Source organism: Elaeis guineensis, chromosome 1, assembly GCF_000442705.2.
Source record: "Elaeis guineensis isolate ETL-2024a chromosome 1, EG11, whole genome shotgun sequence".
Classification (NCBI taxonomy): domain Eukaryota; kingdom Viridiplantae; phylum Streptophyta; class Magnoliopsida; order Arecales; family Arecaceae; genus Elaeis; species Elaeis guineensis.
In genome coordinates, this window is record NC_025993.2 from 114,508,914 (window position 1) to 114,536,490 (window position 27,577).

Below are 27,577 nucleotides of genomic sequence, written 5' to 3' on the forward strand. Positions count from 1 at the left end.
AGGCTCACAGACATGGCAGAATCTATATCTTAAGAGCAATCAATTAAGGACGCGTTTGGTTCGCCATCAGGATCGAAATTATATCAGCTATATCCGGAATGGAATTTGAAAACCAGAAGAAAATAAGGATCGGATTTTGCGGGATTTCGGTAATTCCTGGTCACCTCTCGGTGAGGGGATACCGACAAGGCGACCACCGTGATCCCTTGTTCAGTCTCTGGCTACATGTTTGGAGCCGCTCACGTCACGTCGTTGTCCAAAGCACCGTCGAACAAGCACAGGTGTCAACAATCGGGGAGGCAACAGGTGATCCCCTTTACCTCAATCCTGCGATCATAGCCGTCCATTTATCATACGATGATCATATGAGGCCCACAACATCATGCAATGCACGTCTCATGCATCATGCTGGATTTATGTAACCATCACGCATGCATACCTCGACGCTAATGCTTGCGATGACTGGATTTGAAAGCGGGAAGACGGCAGCTGGCGGCGGAAGTGGGAGTATCGCCCCTCGATCCACGACGAGATCCGCTGCCGGCCGGTCGGTTGGGGAGAGAGAACTAAGCGTGCGACGGATGGGAGGTAAAGCCGCCGCCACGTATCACTCCAATGTCGATCTCCATTTCTTAGGGTTTTTTGACCTCCCCATTGTTGCAGGCCTTAAAGGAGGAAAAGGGGAGAAGAAGAGCTCCGCTGTGTCCAAAAGCTTATGGCTTGCTTCGAATCCGAGCAAAAGATGGGGGGAGGCGTTCTTTCTACTCTACACCCCCTTCTGGCTCACCCTTAACATCGGGATCGTGGTTCCTTTCAAGCTCTACGAGGTTTAGATCCTTTCTTTGTTTCTTTTTCTTCCTGTCGTTTGGTTCCTCAAGAGGATTCAAGAAAAGATCAAATCTTGATGTGATTTTGACGTAAATTTGGCTTCATCCGCTGATAAAGGCGGATAATTTAGTTCTTTTTCAAGTGAAGAGGATTTATGTTTGGTAGATCAAATATGCGTTGTTATGAAGATCATTTCAGCAAACATTCTATTATAAAAAGTTTTTTTTAAAAATTTTAATTTGATGGATAAATCTAATGTTATTGTCTTGAACTGATCTTAACATTGCTTAGCATGTTATTGTTATAAAATGGCATTGTAAATGAACTGATTGTGATGGCAGAGGTTCACTGAATTGGAGTATTTGCTTAATGCGTTGGTTTCCGTGGTTCCAGCTTTCCTGATACCCCTATTTGTTGTTGGAGAGGTGCACATTTTTCTCTTTACTCTGTAAATATAGATGCGCAATGCCAAGGTAATTCTCATTCGATGAAGTCATTCAGCTGTCTAGAGCTTTCCCTTTACTTCATCCATTACATGGCACGCTTTATAATGCCAATTCAAATGTGGCGACAGAATTGCAACAATTAGCTGAATGACTTTTTGAGTGAAATCTAGAGCATCAATTTTTTAAATTCAAAGTCAGTTTGTGCTGTCTTTGACAAAGAGTCACCATTTAAATGGAATATGTCTTGCTGTTTGTTGTGGTTGTAAACTGTTGTTAGATTGATTAGTTGGTTATTTAGATTATCTTAGGGACATTTTTCTAAGTGATGATCTGAAGTACATTATCCCCACAACAACTGCCTGCAGGGATAATGCAGCAATCAGGAATACAAGCATTTGCTACTGAATATGTCATGCCTATACTGTATTTGTTACACATGTTTTGTATGAGCGCACATCTATATATGGCATGCCTGGACGTAGGAAAGCTTGGATTTGTGATGAAGCTGAATGATAATGAAAGAAAAGAGGAATATAAACAAGTATGTCTTATTGCTTTTACCTAGATATCTGAACAGTAGCTGCCAAACTCAAGGAAGATCAGAAAACAATGCAAGAAACAGAAATAGGATGTAAAAAAAAAAAAAAAGGTGAAAAGGGAACACTAATGCATAAAATGGGAAGCTATGCCAACCATTTCTTTTTCTTTAAAAAAATAAAGGAACAGGTCTTTCTAGTAATCATCAGTCGAACAAGCCCTTTGCATAAACCTTGTCATTATACTCTTTAACCCTAGTTGTTGTAAGTATTCTAAACCTTTAATCCTAAATGACAATTGGGATAACCCTTGATAATTAAATTAAGTGTATGTTTAGCATGTTTAAGGGGTTTGATTATTTGTTCTTACTTGCAGGCAGATAGAGGCAAATGCTGCAAGGATCGGTACTGGGTAAAGGTAACTTTTCTGTTTTTGAACCTCCATGTGGCCACATTAGTGAACTTCCTATTGAAAACTTTGCAAATTAATTTATATCCAGATTCTCCATGGCTAACACTATACCATGAAAACTAGTATAAAAAGCTATAGGAGAATTATAAGTGAAAAGAACTGCAGGCCATTTTCTTCATGGATCTAACTTAAAGATTGTGCTTCCTAATGGTTTATCACTTTCGTGTTTCCACATTTTTGCTTTTATGGAAAACTGAATGGATACTTGGCTGACTGGAAACAGTAGTGGAAGTGTATCTATTTGTCTATACTTTTATTTCATTTTCATTGCCAAATGATGATTCTTTATTGGTTCAGTGCATATGGCTTAGTTATTTTATTTGGTTATTATATACAGATGTTGAAGGTACTTCTGGTCATTGATTTTTATATTATGTAAATATTCATCTAAGTTAACTTGTGATGCAAACCATGACCACAAGGATTCTTCGAAGTTTTTATTAATAACCGCAACATTAAGAAGTGCTAAAAAAGTTTTATTCATTCCAGTTAAGTGGTACTAATGTACATTAGATAATTCTTTAATTTCTGCTGAAATGAAGTGATGGATGGAGGAAACTTCTGATTACAATCCTGCAACTGCAGTAACACCAATGGGCTATTTACTTCTTGTATAACTATGAAGTCTGCTGGTTCAAAATCTTTCTCATAACTATAACTATGAGATTTATGCATGAAATCTTTGCAATCTGAGTTAGGCAACAACGTTGAATTAGGTTTTCATGCTTTTGAATACAACTATAACATACTCAGCTGTATTGTTTGAGCAAAATGATGCAGTACTTGGATTACTCATATTAAATATACAGAGCATGTGAGCTTGTATAGTCCAGTCCTCTTGAAATGCCTATTGGGATCTTCACATACAGATGCAAACACAATGCCCTTAGTGTTATTCACGATGTTAGCTTATCCTAAATTTTTTCTTTTCTATCATGCCTGCCTACTTTTGACACATTAAACGGTTTCTGACTCTATTTTGCTGCAGGCAAATCTCTGGATAATAATTTTTAGTTATGTCGGGAACTACTTTTGGACTCATTATTTCTTCACCGTACTTGGAGCATCATATACTTTTCCATCTTGGAAAATGAACAATGTAAGAGACAAGCCGTACTGATGCCATGCTTAGTGCTTTTGTCCTGATCTTGATGCAGGACGTTTTGTTATTTTCTGGTCATCATTGTATATTGTTGATAGAAATTAATAAAATGGGGTCTTTATTACTTTTCATCATGAAAATATAAATCTGGTAAATTATCAAATGCGATTAATCATTATTTATAAACATAACCAGCAAGCAGGACCCTAAATATTTGGATTTGATTGATCCTTCTTTGTCATTTATTCCTAGGTTGAACGTCTGTAGTGCACATCCTATTATTATTACTATTATTATTAATTAATTATTATTATTATTATCATCATCATCTTATGTATATTTATTGTTTCCATGGGCTTTCTCCCTTCCTAAATCTTAAAAGCCATTTTTTGTCAAGGCCTTAAACATAGTTGCTGATGCTGAAATCTAAAATATAACAGAACCTTGAGAGTTTAGTGTCTATTAGCTACCCTTCATGATGAGACATGAAGACATGTAATTTAATGATTCAAAAAGTTCTGTGTGAACACTGACTTGTGTGGTTCTCTTTGGTTGTCAATAGCATTTAAGAATATCAGTATTTTTTGCTTGTAATTTGCTTTGGATATTTTAATGGTCTCAGCTAGATGCTATGATATTTATGCTAGTCATGAAGGACAAGTGAAGGATGCAGTTTGTTATTGTCAGTTTTCATGGGGACTGAGGTGCATGTATATTTCCCCATTCCTATGGTTATAAATGATCATACTTGGAATTGACTATGCATGACTATGCCCTCGATGTCACTGTTATAATCGTTGTTATCTTATACTGGGACGATTGTTATTAAAAACAATGTAACCATTTCTATTTGTTACATTACAGGTACCCCATGCAACATTCCTTCTCACTCATGCTTGCTTCCTATTTTACCACATGATGTCCAATATAACTCTTCGTAGACTACGCCATTCCATTGCGCACTTGCCACGGCTAAATCGGTTGGTCATTGAAGCTGCATGGATTTTGGCACTTTCTTATTTCATAGCATACTTGGAGACATTAGGTATTTCAAATGTATGTGGTAACATACTTGTCGCATTAATTTGTTTTTATTTTCTTATTGATTAAAATCTTCAAAATCCAATTTCCTTTAGAGATTTAAATTTGTTGTCTGTGGTGCATTTATATTTTGATTTGAATGAAGTTAGGACATGGTGGTATGTGAAGATGTGCTTGATTTGTCACATACAATATGGCAATCTGGCTGCAGCATTAATGTGTAATATTTGTGTACACTTCATTCCGAGTTCCATAGTCAAGCTTTATTGAGCCTTGATGACTATGGATTTTGCTTAGGTATAATAATGGATATTCAAGCTAGGCTTGATAGATTGTGGATTCAATGTTATAATTAGTTGCTGAACTAGTTAGACACATCATTTTATCATATTTCACAGAATTGATTTAGGTATACATTAGAATATGAAAGACTTTCTAATTGTTGAAGGTTACTTTCTTGAATGAGGATGATTGCAAGAAATATTTTTAGACCTAAAAAATTCAAAGCCTTCATGACAACCTTCCCTGGAAAGGTTGCTTATGCAATTTATCATTCCATGTTATGATATCTTGAACAGCTTTCAACATGATTCCTGGTGATTTCAAATTCTAATGAATCCAAAGTTTCATGGCAAGTTAAATGCAACATTCGCATGGTTGTAGCTTGCAAAATGTGAGATTCAATTTGAAACCAACAACATGGACTGGTAGATGTTGTTTAGCATATAAAGCCTGCAGAATGTTCTCTAATGTTAATGAGCTCGAATTATATACAGCTATCAGAGCAGAGCTGAATTTGCAAACACTGAAAACACAATGCTTGCAAGCTTGTAACTTGCAAGATGCAATTAAGTCATTAGGGTGAAGCCAGCATGGGAGGAAGAGGAACTAGGTGACAGTTGATAAGCATCAGCACTCCAGAAATGTAGCAACTGATGAATATCTTTCCCTATAATGCTATCTAAAATCTAAATCAACCTTCAACAGTTCATTTCCTTCTGGCGGTACTCATGCTTTAATGATGGGATAAAACCTTCAATCACAGCATTTGCTGTCCTGCTGCGAGGACATGTCTATGCAATGTGTATTTTTTGTTGATCGGTGCTTGTATTGTTGTATTGTTAATGCTATAGTTCTGCTAATTAATTATTCTTCTTTTCATTTTAAGTTGAATACTGGCTTTTTCTTGTTAAACTGCTAATGATTCAATCACTTATAGAAAACTTCTGTGGAATTAAACAATGTAATGTTTGCCACCTGGACATGACCATTCATAGAAATAACTTCTGTTCTTGAATAGCACTTGTGCGCTGACATCTTCATGGTGATATTCTGTGGATTATTTGAATTCTTGCAGTTTCCCTATTATGAGTTTGTTGATCGAGCATCGATGTACAAAATTGGATCCTTGTTTTATGCAATTTTTTTCGTTGTGAGCTTCCCCATGTTTTCAAGGTAAGAAGCTGATTCAGGGAGTTTTTTTTTTATTATTTTATTGTGGAATTTGGAGAAAATGCCTTTAAATCATGTATCATGTATTACAACTTGTTTGCATCTCATAAGTAGTATTTCAATACGATCATCCTGTGTCTCTTTGCTTTATTACAGTCTGATGGTTTCCTGCATAAATGCTGCTAGGAAGTTAAAATTGAGATCTAAGATCCTTTCTCTGCATGCGTTAACCATACACTTGCATGTTGAGTTGCATTGATGCACTTATGCTTTATGCATATGTGTACAGTCTGCATGCATGCATCGTAATGTAAGCATTCATCCATAGGAACTGAAAGATAAAGAGGCAGCAGAGGTTAAGGTGGGGAAAAAGAAGAAAAGAAGTTGTTGGACAATATTGTAAGTTTGCTTAATCAATCATAGGAGAGAGAGAATTCTAAGCATCATAAAACCTTTTCAATAATTCAGTATGACACTTCAACATTAATATCACACAAAATCATTTAAAGCTAACTTTTTAAAAGATTGGTTGTTCCAACATATATGTCTTATTCAAAGCAAAAACCCCATTATCTAGAAAACAATTATGATAATAACTGATTTAAGTTATTGGATCCTATGTAGAGATGGAGGAGTTAGGTATCTAAATTCATGCCCTACATGACTATTGATATAATTGGGAACTTCCTAACATTAAGCAAGTATTAATGTCAAATTAACTCGACAAAACGAACTGAAATTCTTATATTATGCTGTGGAAAAAGCTTATAGTTAGCACACCAAATTTTTCCACTTTGCGGATTTCTCAAGCTAGTTGTAGATGTTGCGAGGCATCTTGAAATACAATTAAATCACATGAATACAACAAAATATAATCACAAAACACTGAAATTGATAAGGATATCCACCATAAATATATGGGCTGGTGTTATGTCCTTCTATTACAAATTGACTCATGCCCCCAGCTTATTCCCAAAATGATCTATCCACTCTAACCTCATCTTTTTGTTAGTTTGATGGCTATCAAGTTGCCCAATAAACCTATGTAGCTTCATGTCGCTTTGGAAATGGTCCTTCACAGATTTTCTTGGTTCATAAAGGCAGACATTTATAAGACCATGGATTTGGGGTTTTCAACAATATTGTTGGTTTTGGGTAGATCCTCATATGCAAAGACAATTAAACTTTCTCTTTTGTAGTTTGTTGTCTTTAGTTAGACTGCTTGGAATTCCAATGTCTTGTTGGATAGATACCTCTTGTCATGGTAGTGGTACTTTTATAGGGATGGCAATGGGTAGGGTTTGGGTCGGGTAGTATACTATCCATCCCCAAACCCGAACTTAATATCCTATACCCAAACCCTACCCGATACCCGATCGGGTAAGAAAAGAGATACCCATCCCCATACCCAACGGGTTCGGGGATACCCGTGGGTAATCCATTTCCCCATACCCAATCCATACCCGCCCCATACCCAACCCATACCCGTCCATTCTATACCCAAAAAAAAAGTAAAATAATTTTATGCATATTATCAATCAAAAATAGAATTACAAATTATATATATATACATACATACATACGCACATACATACTTCTAACACACACACATACATACATGCATACATATATGCATGCATACATATACATACATACATATATATAATTATATATATATATATAGAGAGAGAGAGAGAAAGAGAGAGAGATCATATATATGTGTGTGTGTATATGTGTGTGTGTATATATGTATATGTATGTATATATATGTATATGTATATGTATATGTATATGTGTATATATATATATATACATATCCGAATATATATATACATACATATATATATATATATATATATATATATATATATATGTATGTATATATATATTCGGATATGTATATATATATGTATATATATATATATATTCGGATATGGGTTCAGGTATTACCCATACCCATAAGTTCGGGTCGGGTTCGGGTAGAAAATAGCACTACCCATACCCTATCCATACCCGTACTATAGTTTTCGGGTTTTACCCAAATCCGAACCCAAACCCAGTCAAACCCTATTTTTCGGGTTTGACCGGGTTCGGGTAGGGTGTATACCCATCGGATCGAATTAATTTTGCCATCCCTATACTTTTAAATACCTATTGTTGTAGAGTTGAGGTAAACATTTTACACTTGAACTGCTAAAATAAGGGCACGGTAGGCATGTTTCACTTGCATGCTCTGTATAAGTAGCACCTGCATGACCAGTTGAGCCATTATTTATGACAAAGATGACATATATACTTTTATACATATGATGTTAAAATTGTAACATTGGAAATCTATTCAACTTTTTTTTTTTCAAAAACAAAAAAAACATTTTCCACTGCTTTACATTATGTTCAGTAACTTTTTTTATGCAAATCAACTATGAAAGAGGTGGGGGGGGGGGTGGGGGATTGGATTGGGCAGATCTTCATAGTTCAAAGGGTTAAGGAAATTAGCAAGTGGGTTCGGCAGGTTGGCTGTAGGCCTGCAAGTGGGTATAGTTGAATAACAACTTGTGGGTCTGGCCGATTGTTGGTCACACATCCTGGGATGTTAAGCTCACCCAACCTAAACTGTAGTCACCCTTAGCTTCCGGGTGGAAAAAAAACTGTAATTTTTTTGATACCTCTTAATTAGTTATAGGGATTGCATCAAGCTTAAAGTATTGTATATTGTGCTAATGCTGATTATGAGTGACGAGGTATGCATATGTGGGCATATCTTGCCAAACCCTGGCATGAACTAGAAGGAAAAATTCTGCAAGCATGTTTGCATGCTTAAACACATTCCTTTGTTAGTTTTTTTCTATTCAAGTCAATATTAATTGCACTAGACTAGTTTTTGCTATTTATAAACCAGTATACAGTTTGAAACTTATATGATCATAGACCATCATTGCCTACTAATTTGTTATAGGAGTCAATGTTGCATGACTATTTACATGTGAGCAACACAAATAAGCTCAAAATTCATGATAGAAATCACAGGGGCACATATAATTATGTTAAAATCTTATAAATATATTTTAGGTGTTTATAGATTTTGCTGATACTATGAGAAGCTCATGTGCCAGCATTATTGTGGAAATGTTTTTATGCATACGCACACAAACCCCATATTTTTAACTTTGGTCTGATGTTAAGTGACATTTCTATCATTATTTATTATGTAGATGGGCCTTAATATGTTGTGAACAAGTATTTAAAAAAAGAAAAAAATAATGAGGGAGGTCGGAAGAGTGTGACCAGCTAGATTGAAATTGAAGGCTATTAAGTGAGGTGGAGTGGTGGACTGCATGTTTAAAAGGAGAGATCGGTGTACAAGCCTATACAGCTATCCCTTGGTCTGTGTTGATGCATATGGAAGCTACATACAAAGTTATGATCCAATATGCATCAATACGCATTGGCACACATGATATAGAGGTGTCCACCACCGTATGATTCTGAAACAGCAGGAATACCATGTACCACGATGTGGTATAATACAGGTAGGCGCTTTAATATTTGGATCGTATATGACCTGTCAAAATGCCTCTGCAAAAGAATAATTGAAACCGGTAAAGAATGGTGGATAGGATGCTTCAGATAAAGCAAGAGGAGAAAGAAACTGAAAAAGAAACTTGCTAGGTGACCCCATGTATGATCCTCCAAAATGGAATTAGCTTTACCCTTCACACAGAACCGAAAGGCTACAGTTAAAAGTGGTAGATGTTTGGGAAATCAAGTACGAAGTTATTTACAGAACTTTGCTGGGTGATCCCTTGCACAAACCTATCTAATGGAGTATTAACCTACTCATTTATAGATAGGAATGCAAAATCATATAGAACCTTTTGGAGTTTTATCTTGTCCAAGGATCAGCAGACCACAGTTAAAGGAGATGAGTAGTTTGGGAAGGGAAAAACATAATATTATGTCTGGAAACATGTTGTTAGCCTACCAATAGATTGATGGGGATGACAAAAGCATACAGACCAGATGATCGTGTTCAAGTCTTCTGGGACTCTATTGGCGTGGTTTAAACATTATCTCTGAGACATATGGAAAGTATTTGACTCATTTTGCCGTGGCACAGTGTGCATGGAGGTCATAGCATGTGAAGAGACAGATTTATCTGCCATAACATTTTACTAATTAGAACATCGCCTTAGAATCATTCAAAACTTTTTGTGCGTAGGCTCTGACAGGCAATTTGTTTTTCTCAAGGGGCAGGACATAAGTATATTGACTACACCACTGCTAAAATTGTCACCCACTGTTCTATCTGAAAAGTTTTTAACTGGCATGCATCATTCTTCATCCATCGGCATCAGATTAGCTTATAGTTTGCATCGTCTCATCCTATCTTTGCTAATATCCAGGGTTGATGAGAAAAATGGTGACCCATGGGACCTACCAAGAGTGGCTGTTGATGCATTGGGTGCTGCAATGCTTGTTACCATAATACTCGATTTATGGCGTATATTTTTGGGGCCCATAGTTCCAATTCCGGAGTCACGACAGTGCAACCAACCAGGCCTTGCATGGTTCCGCATGCCAGAGAGCTTTATGCAAAATGAGAGTGCATGATATGTGGGAATGAAGACTTACTGCAAAAGAAATGTTCTGTTGTAGTAGCTTCTCTAATAAACATTGTGCTCCATATGAAGAGCCTGACCCACCATTTTCCTGAAGTATTCTATCAGAGTCTAATAAACATTGTGCTCCATATGAAGAGCCTGACCCACCATTTTCCTGAAGTATTCTATCAGAGTCTCATGATTGGTGCAGCTTAGAATTTAAATAATGAAAAGGCACTGTAGCAAGTGATATTCACTGTTCATTTTCAATTAGGGAACAGCAAATGCTAAATTGTCTTCCTTTCAACTTCTTATGCATATCAAGATCAAAATGTAAAGATTTCCAGTGAACTATCATGAATCATCAACTTAGTACACAGTTAGTGATTCTTTTTGGTAAAATACACTGAAAGGATTAAATAAATGGTTGGCTAGCTACATAGTACATAGCTTCAGGTGGTAATCCAGGTAACCTTGATTGTTGCAGAGTGCTGAGCTTAAGCAGAAGTGTGGCAATCTTTGAAGGAACCAGCATCATCTCCCAAAAATTAGATGCTGCTAAAGAAACCCAGAATGTAGATGGCAATAATGCAACCGATCTCTGCAAATATGTCTTGAGCTGATTCAAACAGCGAAGTGTCTTTGAGCATGATTGTGCTACATACCTCTTGTAGTAGAAGCAATCAAGGAAATTGTCAGATGATACAGGTCTTGGTAAAATAATAAAATGATAAAGTGATCTAAGGCTAGCTCATTGCAGGTCTTGGTAATTATTGATTTAGCCCAAGGATGCAAGGCATCATTCATGGTCTCAGCTCTGGATCAGAATCCTCTGTCATCCTGTAATTCCTTTGGCCATGTCATTTTGTTCTGGAGGTAAGCTTTTCTTTGAATGATTGAGACTGAACACAGCCCCTGTAAAATTTCAAGAGCATGCCCTTCTTGTTTCTGTTGCTCATGTAATTAACAAGTCTTTGAAGTCTTGTTGTTTGGGCCCATGTAAAAGGATAATAACTATAATTATTTTCTTTTTGGCAGAAAAGGGGAAACTAACTCCTCTTTGAAGTTAGTTTGGAAACTAACTTCAAATTTTCTTTTTTGCCTTCCCCATAGATGTGCAATAATATCTGAAGAATTAGCTCTAAATATCTGGTAAACAAGGATCATAAATCAGGGAAGGAGTTCCAGACTTTGACATCCAGCAAACAACTGTTGGCATATCACCTTCTGTCGAAATGTTTTTAGCATCTAAAAGTTTAACGATAGTTGAAATGCCTTTCACACAATTCAGTATAACTATTAAATAGATCATGACCACAATTTTAAAATATGGATATAATTGATCTTTATTTATACAGATGACAACTAGATGTCCTCAGTAAGTGCTACATATCTTGTACAATGAATTTTAAAACAGTTTGGTCGTCACAAATTTGCCCCTCAGGTTTTTCAGATCATTTGCTGAACTAATGGAAGGTCAAGTAGAACCTTTACAGCATAATTGCCCAAAATGAAAATCTATTTGGAACAAGATTTGAAAGCAACATTCTAATTCAACACAATAAAAAATAGCTTTTGTAGGGGGGCAAATTTATGATCCAATTTGTAGAGGAAATAAGCCAATTTTTAAAAGCAACGATGAGATTTTTCAATGATTTCCAATACAAGGCACATGAAAAATTGAAAATAAATGGCTAATACATGAACCAAGCATCCCAATTGTACATATCTAATATGTGTCATATAACATGCGAACTCTTTTTTTCTCTTCTCTGTTTTGACTTAACTAAATTGACTCTTCCAGCCAGATCAGATGTTTATCCTGTTCTTTTGGTCATTTATGAAACTTCTAAACACTATCATCCCCACACAAAAACAAGTTGATCGCTTATAGGACATAGCATAATGAGTTAAGAGTGAGGGAAACACAAGTGAAGATGCCACAAAAAATGGCTTTGTATAGTTCATGTTATATAATAAAATGGGCAGAGATAAAAAGAAAGAGAAATATAAAATAAAATAAAAGATATACTTTTTTTTATTACAATTATTATCTTCTTGTCTCTCTACTTTGCATTGCCAAAATGTATCACATCATCTACTTCAAATACATAGCTACTTTTATTTAATATACACATAAATAAAAAAAAAGGGCACATGCATCGAAAGAAAGATCCCAAGAGCTCTTTCTTTTGTTTTTGACAAAAGAAAAGCTTGCTCATAAATTAACTATTTCAAACCTTCAGTGCAACCTCCACTGGAGTAATCTTACCCATCTCGTTGTCTCATCTATTTGTATTTGAACCATTTAAAATCATATCATAAATGTTATAATTTAGGTGCAATTCTTCCATTTCAGGTTCTAATATGTAATTTTGTTTTCACGGTTTTTCTGGTTCACCCTTTCAACATTCTCATCTCTAATATATTTATCCCTTCAGTCCATCTTATAACCAAATACATAGATCAAAAGATTTTTTTTTTTTTTTTTTAGCATACGGCTCCTTTATTCATTGACTTTGAATTCCACCAGTGCTGAAATAACTTTTGATTAGGATATTAACCTTGCTAATTAAATTGGGTTTAATTTCTTTGTCGCATGATCATAATAATTTTAAATATTAGCTAGTTAGGTTGTTAGTTGTAATTGGTGCAATTTATTTGTGGGACAAAATTAAAAAACCTTTATTTCAAAAAGAAGAGTATGTAGGAGTTTCGCATATTGGCAATACAAATTAATGCATTGGTGACTCCTGATTACCAATTTATTCAGTCTATTTGTGAAGTTTATCTGAAAGATGTAATTGTTTTAAACGAACTGAGGTGGATTTAGAAAGAAAATTTTGTTTGTGAATTGTAGAGCACTTAGTGCATGCATGTCATCCAACTAAATTTTACAATTTTAAATCATGAGTAGCTTTATGGCCCAAATAGATGTCTATTAAGAACCAAAATTCTGCAAATAAAATTGGAAAATACCGAGAATCTGGCACCTTTGTTACGATTATTCACATGAAAAGTTGTAAAATTTATGGAAAAGTATGACAAGAGCTCCCCACGTAATACGTAAGAGAAATTAACACCTTTTGAAAACTCAAGTGTACACTAACACCAACCCCACCCCCCACAACCCACAACAAAAAAAAAAAAAAGAAAAAGAAAAAGAAAAAAAAAGAGTCAAATGTAAAACTGGTCCATTTTATTCTTGTTACTATTAACAAGAAATCAAGAAAAGTTCTTGCTTCTTAGTTAGTGTCTCTAGAAACTAATAACTATTTTCTTTGATGAATTAGTAGTTCCCTGCCCTATAGGAAAAGTCATATTTACATGCCATTACTCAACAAAGCTTGGATCTTCATAACCAAGAAATGGAGAACAAGTCCTAATTCGGTTTCTATATATTCCATCACCCATCAAGCTAGCATTCTTATAAGCAAATAATGTAGAATAAGTTCTGATTTGATTTTGATGTCCAAAATGCTAGCCTTACAAAAAGGTGACATATATTCTGTGACCATTGATGCCATAACTGATTGCCCGGCTAGTCTATCAGTTAAGCATCTTTAGAAATAACATGGACAATAAGACAACTTGCTAACACCATTGATGTCGAAGTCTCCTTCTAGATGTGATTGCATAACCAAGTGAACATGCCTTCATATAATTCCAGCCACACCTTTGTACCTGGAAAAAAAAAATTCCAACCACAAACATGAAGGAATCTAAGTGGTGGTCCATTGTCACAAGCTTAAATCAAGGACAAAGTTAGAAGACATGACTCCGACAAACAACCCATAACACGCGCCACCATGTTGTCCATGGTAATCCCATCATAACGTCGGATCCTGATCCGTCGGCCAGTATTGGTTTTCCTCCACGCGTCACGGATCGTGCTTCGTTCCGTGGGAATATTCTTCGGAAGAGCGGCCCCGCGCGCCAAGATTCTCCATCGAGTAAGCAAAGTACCACACCGCCCCAATAAGAAATTAGTCGGAAATTTCTCTCACGGGTGGCTGTCGCGTGCGAAAAATTATTGCATGCACCAGGTGCAAGTAAACCAGGACAAATCCCGAAGCATATGCATGGTGGATAACGCATAATCAAGAATTGGTGAAACACAAGGGCAGCGTGGCTTGTTATCCACCATGAGATTTGATGCGGTCCGATGGCATCTAATGCATGAGGCCTTTCATGTGAAAAGTTATTGATTAGAATAGTCTATTATGTTTATCTGGCACCATTCAATACTAAATTAATATATTAAATAAAAAATAAATTTTTTATAAAAAATAATAAAAATAATTTTTTTATTTAAAAATTTCAATCAAAATAGATAATAATATATATTTTTATTTTTTTAAATAATGTGTTGGTTTGTTATTGAAAGATGTAAGGTACTTTATATGTGCGGACGGTGCTATTCATTTTTTTTATAAATAAAATATATTTTAAAATCTATATTTTTAAAATAAATTATTTTTAATAAAAAATAATTTAATCATATTTTTAAATATAAAAAATAACTTTAAATTTTGTTATTTATTTTTTTATATTATTTTATATAAGTTATTAAAATTTATTTATATTTTTTAAAATATTTTTTATATTTTTTTATTTTTGAAAAAAAATGTACGACAAGATTATTGAGGACGGTAGAAGCATTGAAAATAAAAATAAAATATATTAAAAATAAAATTAAATATTTATTTTATTGATCAATAAAAAATAATTTAATCATCTTCTAAATAGATAAATTATTTAATTTTATAAACAAATATTATTTAAAAAATAGTTTATTTACTTTAAAAATATAAAAATAAGGATAAATCGACCCACATTTCATCCTATTTACCCATCACAGAACGGAGCAGAGGCTTGCGAAAGAGATCAGAACCCTAAAAGTCTCAGCCTCTCGCAACCTTTAGATTGTCCACGTGTCGAGGTGTCAACTGGCCGCTTACGTGGTGGAACAGTTCTAACCGACAATCGAGAACAGCGTGGATCGGACTACGTCGAACTCTAGTTGGGCTCCGCGCCCGCCTCTGGCCATTCTCATCTCTCCGGGATCCTTTGTTCGTCGAAGTCGTAGATCTGGTTAGCTTTTGATCCATCAATCGTCGCCTGGAGGTGGTGGTGGTGGTGGTGGATTGGAGGAGATCTTTGCATGGCTCAGTTGCAGGCGATTGGGGCCTGTTCTTCTTCGAAGATTTCGTTTCATCGACCGAGGATTTGTGGTAACTCGGAATCTTTGCTCCTTTTCCTTGATTTCTCTTTCTTTCCTGGGTCCTTGTTATCTTTCTAGGGTTTCAAATCGTGAAAAATGATTTTTGTATGGAGATTGTGCTGATTTCGATGTTTGGACCCACATGATTCTTCCTCTCTCTGTCTCTTTTTTTTTTCCTTTAATTTGCAGCCTTTGTTTTAGTTCTTTGTTAAAAATATAATATCATGTCTTTCCATTGGATCTGAGTCCTGCTTCCTTTTCATGTCTCTCCAAATCGCCGACAAAGGCTTTTTCCTGTTATGAAAGCTGAAGTTAGAATCTCTACTTATAGGAGTTTTCGGAAGAAACCCGTTTGTTTCCCATCAGTAGCTGATTTTGAAACTTTCAAAACATTAGACATATATGAAGCAATATGCAGAAAAAATGATGCAAGAATTTATGGGTAAAGATTTTTAATTTAATATCAAAAAGATTGTAATTTATTCAATATGCATGTACTGAATTGTTTTCACATTTCTCTTTACTGGTTAGCTTAAGAGAGGAAATGATAAATTATGCTCAATATATGCAAACCCATGCGTGTCTGACATGTTTTGCTTATGATCCCTTATTAACCAAAATTCTCTATTCTTGAAGGAACACCCGCCTATCGGGATAACATATGCTACTTTAAGAAGTCCAACTTCCACCTGGAGGTACTGAAGCTGTTGAATTTTTGTAATTTGACTTTCTTAATTTTGTTTTTCTTTTTGATATAATTTTATGTTCTCTGTGCAATGTGCTCATAGTGTTAATACTTGATTAGGTGGGTGCAAGGTCAAGTGGGTTCTGCGGCCATGTGAACATTAACCAGAATTCGCGACAAACATGTGTTACTGGGAACAAAGGTATGTGATGAGGAGCAAATTGTTTTAATCTTGGTGAATAAATTATGTTGTTTTGGAATTCATTTTCTGTCAGTTGCATATGCACTTAAATTTTAAATGCATACACACACAAACACTGTATGAACTTGCCACCAAAACAAAATAAAGGTTGGCTTTTGATTGATTCTGGTTGAAACTGAATGTTTTCAAAATTTTGAAGTGTGAACCATGTTTTATACTTTTCCAGCATAATTTTCTTGCAAAATTCCTTTGAAATGTTAACATGGATCAAAGATATTAAAATCTAACATCTTGCTTATTTTTAAGTGAATATACAGGCATATGAAAATTATGATTTTGAATGCTCTCTCTCTCTCTCTCTCATATCATAACTATATGAGTACCCGAAAGAAGGGAGACACATTAGAGAACTAATTTCTGCATCCAAAAGAGGGGAATCTTTTTACATGTCTCTGCCATCAACTTAATATAAATATCAGTTAATCTCATCTAAATATTTGCTTTAGGTTGTATTCGAGAAACATTGTTAGGTTGGTTGCTCATGGTGATACCTTCTGCTATTGCTATTGTATGTTTTAATTTTTCCCCGTCATCAATATGCAGATATTCAGTTTGTACTTGCTGATGAAAAAGGGACAGATCCGACACTTTCTGGAAAAACTGATGTTTATGGCAGTCATAATGGTAGCAGATTGCGTGGAAAGTTGAATAAAGTTGTTTTAGCTTACAGCGGTGGCTTGGATACATCAGTTATTGTCCCATGGCTAAGGTATAGGTCATGGTTTGCATAGAATGTACCTTACTATTTGTCATTTTAACTTAATCTAAAATCCCTCTTGTGCTACAAATATTCTTATATGGAAGAAGAACCTGCAGTGTATGGTGTGCCAATAATTTAAGATTTTATATGAATGCATTTATCATTGAAGTTTTGAGTTGGACGCAAGGAATAATTGCCTTATTCTCTTTATGCGGACCACTTAATGTTGCATTTCCCACCATCTTATTCTCTGTCATCTATGAATTGCAGGGAGAACTATGGATGTGAAGTTGTTTGCTTCACTGCAGATGTTGGTCAAGTAAGTGACTGATTGAGTTGTCGGTTTGCCATAAGTGAACTAGAAAATTTCGATTTCTTATTGTAAATCATATACTTGGATATTGTTTCATGATTTAGTACTCCTGAGGTGATACATTTTACCTCAAACGTGATTGAAAATTTGATTTTCAAAGTTGCATGCACTCGATCAAGTCAATAGTCTGCCACATATTAGATGGCATCTTCAAATTATTTATGTTTGCATTGTGACCAAGCTTGCACAGATGAACAGAATATGCTGTTTCAAATATCTAACCGGTAACTAAGTTTCATTTATATTCCACAATTATATTGCCTCTCTGTTGAACAGCTTTGTCACCACAATCATTCTAGACATTACCATGTATCATCACATTCCATGAACCAATGTTCTTCATGTTTAGGTTATTGAAAATAACATGCTGAATAATATGCTGTTTCTTGGTATTCGATGTGTTAAAATCCATTTGTGCTCTGTTCAGGGCACGAGATTTTGCCATATATTTAAACAAACTAACATGGAAGTCGAACTAAGTTTGTGTATATCACTTAACCACCGGATCCTATATAATTCTTGTAATATACTACTATGAAGCAGGTGACTATTTTTTAAAGGGCAAAAGCACCTAAACAATCTAATTTCATGCAGTATAGTCATAAAGATACCAATTACACTCATCACTTCAAATTACTTCAGAGCTTTCCCAGTTCCACATCAAACCATCCATCATATTTATAAATGAGACCTCATTTGGTTCATGCATTTCATCAAATAACACAACTTCAGAATTCTCCTCACTAAAATTTGTGACAGGTTACCCCATTTTTTTGTCATACAACATCAACTAAAACTTTTACTATTTAGGGCCTCTTTGGGATGACCTTTCACGATACTGCAGGATTGGCCAGAGGAAGAGCATGGGGGGGAGGAATGGAGAGGGCGGGAGAGAGTAGGGAGAGCATGTGGGTTATCATGGGGCCTGATCTCCGTGGGATTAAAAAGAAGGCTCTCAACACCCGTGAGCCCCCCCTCCACCCCATGCATGACCTTTTCTTTGGCGGATCATTCCAGATCTTGAAGGATCTTCCCAAACAGGGCATTAGTTTATCATAAATTCCCTCCAAGTACTCATTTCAGTTCATCTGTCAAACATGCCTGTCTTTTTTTTTTAAGGGTGTCATGGAGATGGATGGCTTGGAAAGAAAAGCCAAAGCCAGTGGTGCAAGTCAACTTGTTGTCAAAGATCTAAAAGAGGAATTTGTTAGAGATTACATATTCCCCTGTTTGCGAGCTGGGGCTGTCTATGAAAGGAAGTATTTGCTTGGGACCTCGATGGCTCGCCCTGTTATTGCTAAGGTGATGTTCATATGTATATATAGTATTCATTTTTTTTTTTCAATTGAACTAGTTATGATTATAGAGAATCGGTATGTGGCTAGCTGTGGATTGTGGGTTAATACCTAATAAGTAATAACATTTTTTAAATGCTTGCAGACCTTAGGGACGAATTACTCATTATAGTTTATTATAATCGATGGATTTAGTTCTGCAACAAATATGACTTTCAATTCAAGATCCTGTAACAAATGCATAGGAAAAACAATGTTGAATTTGAGATGGATTGCACCATTCTTTTTTCTTTTTGTTTTTCTAAACAGGTCTTTCCCTGACTAATTACATGTCATAACAGATATAGACATTTAGTTTTTGTTTTTCGCACCTTAGTTTTCTTATGGGTGAATGTAGCTAAAAATTTCTCTGACTATATGTGGTATTTTAGTTGTAAGTTCATTCTTGTAAGTTTTAAAGTTTATACATGTCCCTCGTCACTAACAAATCTTAACAGAAGCAGTAGTTTGAATGATGACATAATTTTGCTTTCTCTGTGTTTTGGGATGTTCAATTTAGAAGTCAGATAAGAGAGCTATGAGATCATAAAATATCATGCTTTCTTTAGATCTGACATGGTCTACTAAGTGGTTTTCCGAGCTGTTAGGCCTATATGGTACAAGGTCAGTTGACCTGCTATCTTGATCATGGACAAATCCATTGAATGGAGGTTCTAGGTTGATAGAATCTGATTGCCAAGATAAGAGGCTATGATAGGATAATGACATTAATCTTTGGCGAGGGTTTCTCATATACACTATTAGAATGATGTGACTTGATATATTTGCTGGTTAGGAAGGTGCAACATCCAATGATAAGCCACTCGGTGGTGCCTGCCTATGACCGTCTGCTGTCATAGCCTGCTCCTCCAGCAGGATATTGTTGGGTGTAACTGCCTTTCCTGTTTGGCTCTCAGTATGTTGCATGCCAGGTGGTCATGCCTGACTTGGCCGCAGCCAAAAAACCATAATGCCATTGCTTTCATGTACAAGCAGTTGCCACACCCCATTGCCCAATGACTTTCACCCATTCATGTGCCTCTTTAAAGGTGCTTGCCTTGATTGAAGCAATGTGCTTGGGGTGGGCTTTGCCTATGCCTTGCACCTGGGTATGCCTTTTTAAAACACTATCCTAAACTTTCTAGAAATGAAAAATTTGCAGTTTCAAAATTTTGGAAAGCAAAAATAACACTATTCGCTATCACAATCTAATATCAAATTCCACCTCCACTACCCCTCAACACCTTGCTAATCATTGTTAACACCACCACCCACTGCTGCCACCACTCACCACCTCCATGTTCACTGCCCCTTGAGGCTATCACCACAACCTCTCCACTGTAGTTGCTGCCAAAACCATTGTTGCTATCACTACCTCTGCCCTTTGTATCTATCACCAACACTGTCATATGCCATCACCACCAATGCTGCAGCTATGACCATCACCACATCCTCACTGTCATCCACCATCGTCACCACTTGCCATTGCTACCTGGTGCCATTGCCACCCCATCACCACCACTAGCGTCATTGCCATCAAACAGTGTGGCTGCCTTTAGATATGTCTTATTGATTTTTCTGATTTTAAAAATGAAAACAATTGTGATCACCAAATATATTTCTAGTTTCTAGGGTGTCAACTGGCTGAGTTGGTAAAATATCATGTTGATACAAGAGACTTGGGGTTGATCATGCCCTCACTCTGATACTTGGCATGGCTTCTGCCCATCCTACTTGTCAAATGCAAATTTTGATTTTCAGAATACTGAAAAAAAGGCAGAAACAATCAGAAGCAAAAATAAGAAATAAAAAAAAAGTGGCAATTATGCCAAATGAAGCCTAAGCAAGCCTTTTAGATTCTTAAAAATGTAAAAAAGGGTAGGTGAGAGGGTAGAAGAGCTTCTGACCATACCTGGCACAAGTATAGAAAGGGAAAGTAGGATAGTACTGCTGCTTATTAATTACTTTTCTATGTTGCATATGCTGAAGAATGTCTATAAATAGTCATACTGGTGGACATGGAATATACAAAGGATCGAGATCTCCCTCGTATTATGCTTATTAAGTTGCTAGCGTGGTATCTGTTGTGAGATACGGTTTGATACTGACTCACAGTTTGATCCTGAAGTAGGAGATATAATGTTGTGGAAGGATGCATATATAAATGCCAGTAGAATCAAGTACAACACTACAGAAATTATCGCTTTAGTTTCCAAAGAGTAAAGACCACTTAGAAGCCAAAGATAGCTAAATGAGTGGTAAAAAAAAAAAATTCAAAAAGAATGAGGGTTAAGTTAATGATGCATTTGAAAATTCAAAATGAAAGCACAAGTGGATTAGGATAAGTATGAAAATTAAGAAATCAGTTGATAATGTGCCATTTTGCAGCTACTAAAGAAAGCTAGTAGAATCTCAGACAGACGTGCGCGCGCGCACGCAGAGAGAGAGAGAGAGAGTGCTAAATAAACCAAAACCTATATCGCCTCAACCTTTTTTACTGCTTGTTATTGGAGAAAAGGCATGGAAACCCTCATCTTCTTTATTTTGTTCGAGGTTGGTGCCCTTCCGAGTTCCAAAAGCTACCCACTAGATTCTAGCCCAAGAAGACATTTCAAAGCACTGAAAAAATTCATAATTTAAGACCATAAAGTATAAACAATATTGTTGAGGCTGTTCATCTAAAGCTTTTGATGGGCACAGGAATACAACAAATGGAGATTGCCATGAAACTTGAGGAGCAGCTACTGGATGATTTTTGACGGTTCAATAAATTCAGTAGTTGTGTCATTAGTATTCATATGGTAGCCTATGTGCCATGCTCCCTGTCATAGTCTCGTTTAACATATGAATGTCATAGAGGACATAATAATGTACACTATAATAATATATGGAAAGAGAGTAATCAAGCGAAGCTGATGATTGATTAAGACATGTCATTACAAAAGACTAAAAGGTAGGGGATGTCGGAAGCATGTGTTATAACGACGAATTTGCTGCATACCCAGCAAAAGATGGTAGTGTAGAGCCTGCCATTTGGAATAGTGTGGCCAAAACTTGAGACAACAGACTTGCCTATGGGTAAACTAGAAAATAAGGTAATCATTGTTCTGTTATTCCATTAAAAACTAGTGAGCTGGTTACTAAACTGATTCACTTAAGTTGATGAAACCATTATAGAGCAGCTTCTCTAATGTTAAACTGACAGTGAGGCTCGGATCAGTTTGTGTGATGGACAAGATGGTATATTGAGTGGCAGAAAGAAGGGGAAGTAGGTGATTTCATATTCACAGGTCATGTAGGTGTCTCAGAATTTATAGTAGGGAATTAAAGAACTTGAGTATTCTGGCATCTAATGAAATGTTGGTGAAATTGATTTGATAGCAGTAACAAAAGGAACATAAGCTTATCTTGATATGAAGATTAGCAAAATTGTTGGCTGTTGGTCATGCTGCATTCCATGACGAGAACTAAATTGCAGCTAGCTTGAATTAAGGCTGACATTGTTCTAGTTATGTTGAAAATTTTTTGCCATGTGATTGGTTAAACTTGTTATCTGGAGAAATTGGATGTTAGTTGACAGAAAACAAAATAAAGGGTCCTAGTTGTTTAAGATCCTTGAAATGAAGTACATAAATAAATATATAGTGCAGCATTGAGCTGTCCTTACTGACATTGCCTAATGCCTTTAATATTCATCACTTATAAGCCTTCTTTTGGCCCAAATAGTCAGGAACATGCTTGTTGAAGGTTCTGTAAGTCTTTTCTCACCACATAAACTTCTAAGCTATTCTTTGATAATCTTAAAGCTTAACTACAAAAGTATAATACCGAAAGAAAATTCTGTAAGTCTTTTCTCACCACATAAACTTCTAAACTATTCTTTGATAATCTTAAAGCTTAACTACAAAAGTATAAAACCGAAAGCAAACCAAGTCTGTCTGATGGATCTGTCATTAAATGACAGGCAATGGTTGACGTTGCTAGAGAAGTTGGTGCAGATGCAGTCTCACATGGATGCACAGGAAAAGGAAATGATCAGGTATGCTCTTTTACTTCTAAGAATGCTTTCCACGTGTTTGCTGTTTTAATTAGCATTTTTGTGCCATCAACTATGGCTGCAGGTTCGATTTGAACTTACCTTCTTCGCTTTGAATCCTGAACTCAAAGTTGTGGCACCATGGAGGGAATGGGAGATCACAGGTCGAGAAGATGCTATTGAGTATGCCAAGAAACACAATGTTCCTGTTCCTGTTTCAAAGAAATCAATTTATAGCAGAGACAGGAACCTATGGCACCTTAGCCATGAGGTATCTTGACTTTTTCACCAAGGCACTGGAGAACCATTTTATGATTATCTTGATGTTGCTATCCTGTCTTTTATTGTTCACATGTTTAATTCTGCAACTAGCATTCTCAAGTTTTTTTTGTTGTTGAGCAGATGTACTGCTTAAATTCTCTGTGACTTCTTCACTTCCTCTTAAGACCTTGAATTCTATTTTGCATACAGGGAAATGCTATAGAAAAGTGGCAGAATCCCGAAAAAGACACCCTAGTCGCTAAGAATGGGGTATGTCAGTTGGGGCATGATGCAATTCGCCCAGCTAAGACTATGGTCCACCACCCCCACCCTCACGCCCACCCATTTTTTCGTGCGTGTGCGTGCGTGCGTGTGTGGTGTGTTGGGGTGGTGGGGGGATGGAGTTCCTCTGTGGGTGTCATATATGCACCTATTCAGAGAAAATTTTCTTTTTGCCGGGCATCTATGAAGGAACAATTGATTCAAAGATTAGAAAGACTGCATTTTATGTGTATGGCACGTGTACCTCCAAAATGTTGTGAATCATGGGATCAACGTGGACTGTATACTAGTTGCTGTTGTGCAGTTGCGCTACAGTTGATCTTACGAAAGCAATTTTGTCCTAAACCAGTGTCTCTTCCCTGCAGATGTAAATAACTTTGTGTCAGCTGAGGAATTTGTTACAGTTTTATCCTTCCTACATCGCATTAAAATGATCCTATATGAACTGGAAGTTCTCAGACTACGGGAATGGTGCATAGAAGGCATAACAATGGTTTATCTCTAGTACTATCTTATCATATGCTAGTAGTGTTTATGCTTTTTTCTGTAGTCTTTAGACAATTGCAAAATGCAGCTGTCGATGAAAATATGATAAACTGTTCTTTAATTTTGAAGGGAGACATTCTGGAGGACCCTGCAAATGAGCCAAAGAAGGATATGTACATGATGACCGTTGACCCAGAAGATGCGCCCAATGAACCTGAGTAAGTGCCTCATCTTATTTGAATGAATCCATCAGTTAATTTAAATGTCTCAGTGTTTTTCTATACATCTAGTAGCATTAAGTTTTAGGAATTTGGTATCTCCAGGTGGACTTTTTAATCTGAAAAATGTAGCCAATAATGGTGCCATACGCAAAAGATCCAGTTCTTCTGAACACATTTTTTTTTGTTACCATGCAATGGTGGTCCTTTGCATGGTCTTCCTAAGCTTCTAGGCAGTCCTGTGCGACCCACAATCCACTAGATGAAACACCTAGTCACCATAGGTGGTTGATTAGAGTTTTGAGTTCTCCATGATTCATCAACTCTACCTAAGATTAAACAGGAACATTTCATGGTCATATTTCGTATATCCATTCATCTTGCTTATGTTGTTTAATGGAAAAAAAGGGGAAAAATGAAATGATTGTCCTCATATCCAGTTTGCTGCTGCTCAAGTTAGACTATAGATTCTTCACAAAATTGTAATAGTTCTGTGTGTGTGTAACTTGTAACTTCTTCAAGTTTCTAGTCTAAGTATACACTAATGTTGAGATGTAGTATCATACTCCGATTGGGCTCTTCATTGTATGATCATTGTTGCATGGTCAAACACAGTTTCTTGCATGTCAAATCTCTTTCCAAGATGGTCCTTCAGGTTTCATTAAAAGTTCATATCTTTGCATAGGCAAACCCATGTGGGATAAGGCTGTCTGATTGTTCCTTGAAATTTTTATGACTTAGGTAACTTGTAAAAGTGATACAGCTTATGAGTTAATAAAACTCATTGTTCTGTTATGCTAAATGTTCTACATGTCAGGCATAGTAATATTGATATTGATGGCTGTACTCTGGGAAGAGCTGTTTGATTGTACCTTGAAATTTTTATGACTTAGGTGACTTGTAAAAGTGATACAGCTTATGAGTTAATAAAACTCATTGTTCTGTTATGCTAAATGTTCTACATGTCAGGCATAGTAATATTGATATTGATGGCTGTACTCTGGGAAGAGCTTCAGTTTGTGAAGTTACCACCGAAGGAGCCACATAGAATCCACTTAGATTGCCTAGAGATACACATCTAGTTGGAGTGCTAGGTGTCTGGACCAACTAAAGTGCCTAAATGGAGATTGGAGCAGCTAGGTACTTAGATGGCCAGATTGGTTCCACCAGCCAGTGACAGTAGCAACTTTGCTCTGGCCATGTGGCACACATGTCAAGGTATAAGACAGCATCCCAGCCTGTTGCAACTCAAATCTGCACTAGCTTGCTGAGCCAGCGGGCATCCATTGTCATATTATAAGTCCTCATCACTGTGTCACTTACCTTTTGACACCAGATGATAAAAAACTTCTCTGGATTTAGTCATTCTTTCTAACTTCAAAGCATACGCTCGTTGCTGATGTATACCCGCTATTTTGCATCTTTCTTCTTTCTCTTCTTTGAACCGAGAATGGTTGATTTCTCGTTCTTCTGTCATTTTGGGGGCCAAAAACTTGTATATGCAAATGTTGGTCATGTGCGATGTACAAATCAAATGGACATAAGGCTGAAGCTTCTGGATTGATAATTATTGGGCTTTCCAAATACATACGCATAGTCTACCTTCCACGTCATGTACCAGAGATGGATGAAAAAGGACTAGATACACATAATCTACCTCCATTTCTGGACTGATTGTAGTTTATTTTATTGTTGCTTTCCTTTGAGAAAAAGACAAGTTTGGTGGCTGCTTGGTCCATGACAGAGAAAATCAGGTAATATGATAACATAGCTAAGGAATATGCTCGTAGCATTCTTTTGCTACATTCTACATATGGTATGCTTGCAAAAAACATTGCATACGAGTATTTCTTACAGTCCTGACAATAGAAAGCCAACTACTTTGCGTATTTATGGCTACCAATGGTTACTCCTATGTAGTTTATTAAAATAATTGATATATATAAATTGAATAAAATTAAGTTGAATGATTGCAGATATGTGGAGATTGGCATCAATTCAGGCATGCCTGTTTCCCTCAATGGAAAGGAGCTCTCCCCTGCATCCCTTCTCTCTGAGCTCAATGAGATTGGTGGTAAGCATGGGATTGGACGCGTGGACATGGTCGAGAACCGGCTGGTTGGCATGAAGTCCCGCGGCATCTACGAGACACCTGGTGGCACCATCCTGTGGACAGCAGCCCGTGAACTTGAATCCCTGACACTTGACCGGGAGACCATGCAGGTGAAGGACATGCTTGCGCTCAAGTATGCCGAGCTGGTGTATGCCGGCCGCTGGTTCGATCCTCTCCGCCAGTCCATGGATGCCTTCATGCAGAAGATAACACATACCACAACTGGATCTGTGACTCTCAAGCTCTACAAGGGGTCGGTCAGCCTTGCATCACGGAAGAGCCCATATAGCCTGTACAGGGAAGACATCTCATCATTTGAAAATGGCCTCATCTACAACCAGGCTGACGCTGCTGGCTTCATCAGGCTGTATGGTCTTCCTACCAGAGTCCGGGCAATGCTTGAGAGGGGCATCTGAGTGTTTCTTCTCCTCCTGCCTGTGGGAATCAACTTGTGCAAGCATAGCATATTTTGTAGGCTTTAATTCATAAGGTCCTCCTTGTTGTGCCATTATGTAGGCACAGTATATTCTGAAGTTTTCTGTCAGACGCTGTGCAAGATCTGATGGTAGGATTAAATAAGGTCGTTGAGTGTTGTGGTTCATTTTTTTTTTTTCCCCCTCTTTCAATATGCAAGGGATGTGGAAAATGGATGCTGCAACAAGTGATATGATGTGATGGACTGGTAGTGAGTGGCTCAATTATTTTATGGCTTGTTGGTAGGTTTCTTTCATGGATGATAACCTCAAGAGCTGTATGTGGTCCAAATATAATCATCCAAATCTGTCAGATAGTTGATAGAAAGGTATGTGTCCATTGTCTGGTAGGCCGGGTACTGCTGAGTAGCATTATTGTTTGTGCTAAGTTAGCTACCATTCTCTGGATGAAAGGAAGATGTCGGTAGCAATTTTATTTATCTCTCACATCTTTGTTCTGGCCTATTGGTGGAGGATGTTATCCCAGGACTAAGATTTCCTGCCATCCGGCACTTGTTTCATGAAAGTGTATCAGGATAAGCAATAATTACGGAATAAACTGTAGCGTGAAAGGTTGAGTACAGTGATCATTCTTGCATATACTGAAAATTGATCCAGGTAAATATTATCTAGTCGACTTTCATCCTGACAT

General features: G+C 36.6%; 2 protein-coding genes across 4 annotated transcripts; both read left to right on the plus strand.

Moving 5' to 3' along the window:
• Positions 1-444: 444 nt before the first annotated feature.
• Positions 445-11,490, plus strand: LOC105038657 (cycloeucalenol cycloisomerase). Of its 2 annotated transcripts, XM_010914530.4 has the most exons (8): positions 445-588; positions 664-827; positions 1,170-1,253; positions 2,187-2,228; positions 3,271-3,381; positions 4,249-4,440; positions 5,783-5,880; positions 10,281-11,488. In XM_010914530.4, the coding sequence occupies exons 1-8, from the start codon at positions 450-452 to the stop codon at positions 10,486-10,488; spliced, it is 1,038 nt and encodes a 345-aa protein (XP_010912832.3). In that variant the 5' UTR covers positions 445-449; the 3' UTR covers positions 10,489-11,488. The 2 variants fall into 2 exon arrangements, with proteins under 2 accessions (XP_010912832.3, XP_010912833.3); XM_010914531.4 differs by lacking the exon at positions 1,170-1,253 and having other exon boundaries at positions 10,281-11,490.
• A 3,982-nt stretch (positions 11,491-15,472) lies between these two features.
• LOC105038658 (argininosuccinate synthase, chloroplastic) lies at positions 15,473-27,182 on the plus strand. 2 transcript variants are annotated; one of them, XM_073260449.1, is made up of 12 exons: positions 15,473-15,712; positions 16,339-16,397; positions 16,508-16,589; positions 17,193-17,358; positions 17,620-17,668; positions 18,842-19,024; positions 23,021-23,095; positions 23,178-23,363; positions 23,564-23,864; positions 24,001-24,128; positions 24,251-24,339; positions 26,316-27,182. In XM_073260449.1, the coding sequence occupies exons 1-12, from the start codon at positions 15,643-15,645 to the stop codon at positions 26,866-26,868; spliced, it is 1,941 nt and encodes a 646-aa protein (XP_073116550.1). In that variant the 5' UTR covers positions 15,473-15,642; the 3' UTR covers positions 26,869-27,182. The 2 variants fall into 2 exon arrangements, with proteins under 2 accessions (XP_073116550.1, XP_010912835.1); XM_010914533.4 differs by lacking the exons at positions 23,564-23,864; positions 24,001-24,128 and having other exon boundaries at positions 15,486-15,712; positions 26,316-27,053.
• The last annotated feature ends 395 nt before the right edge of the window (positions 27,183-27,577 follow it).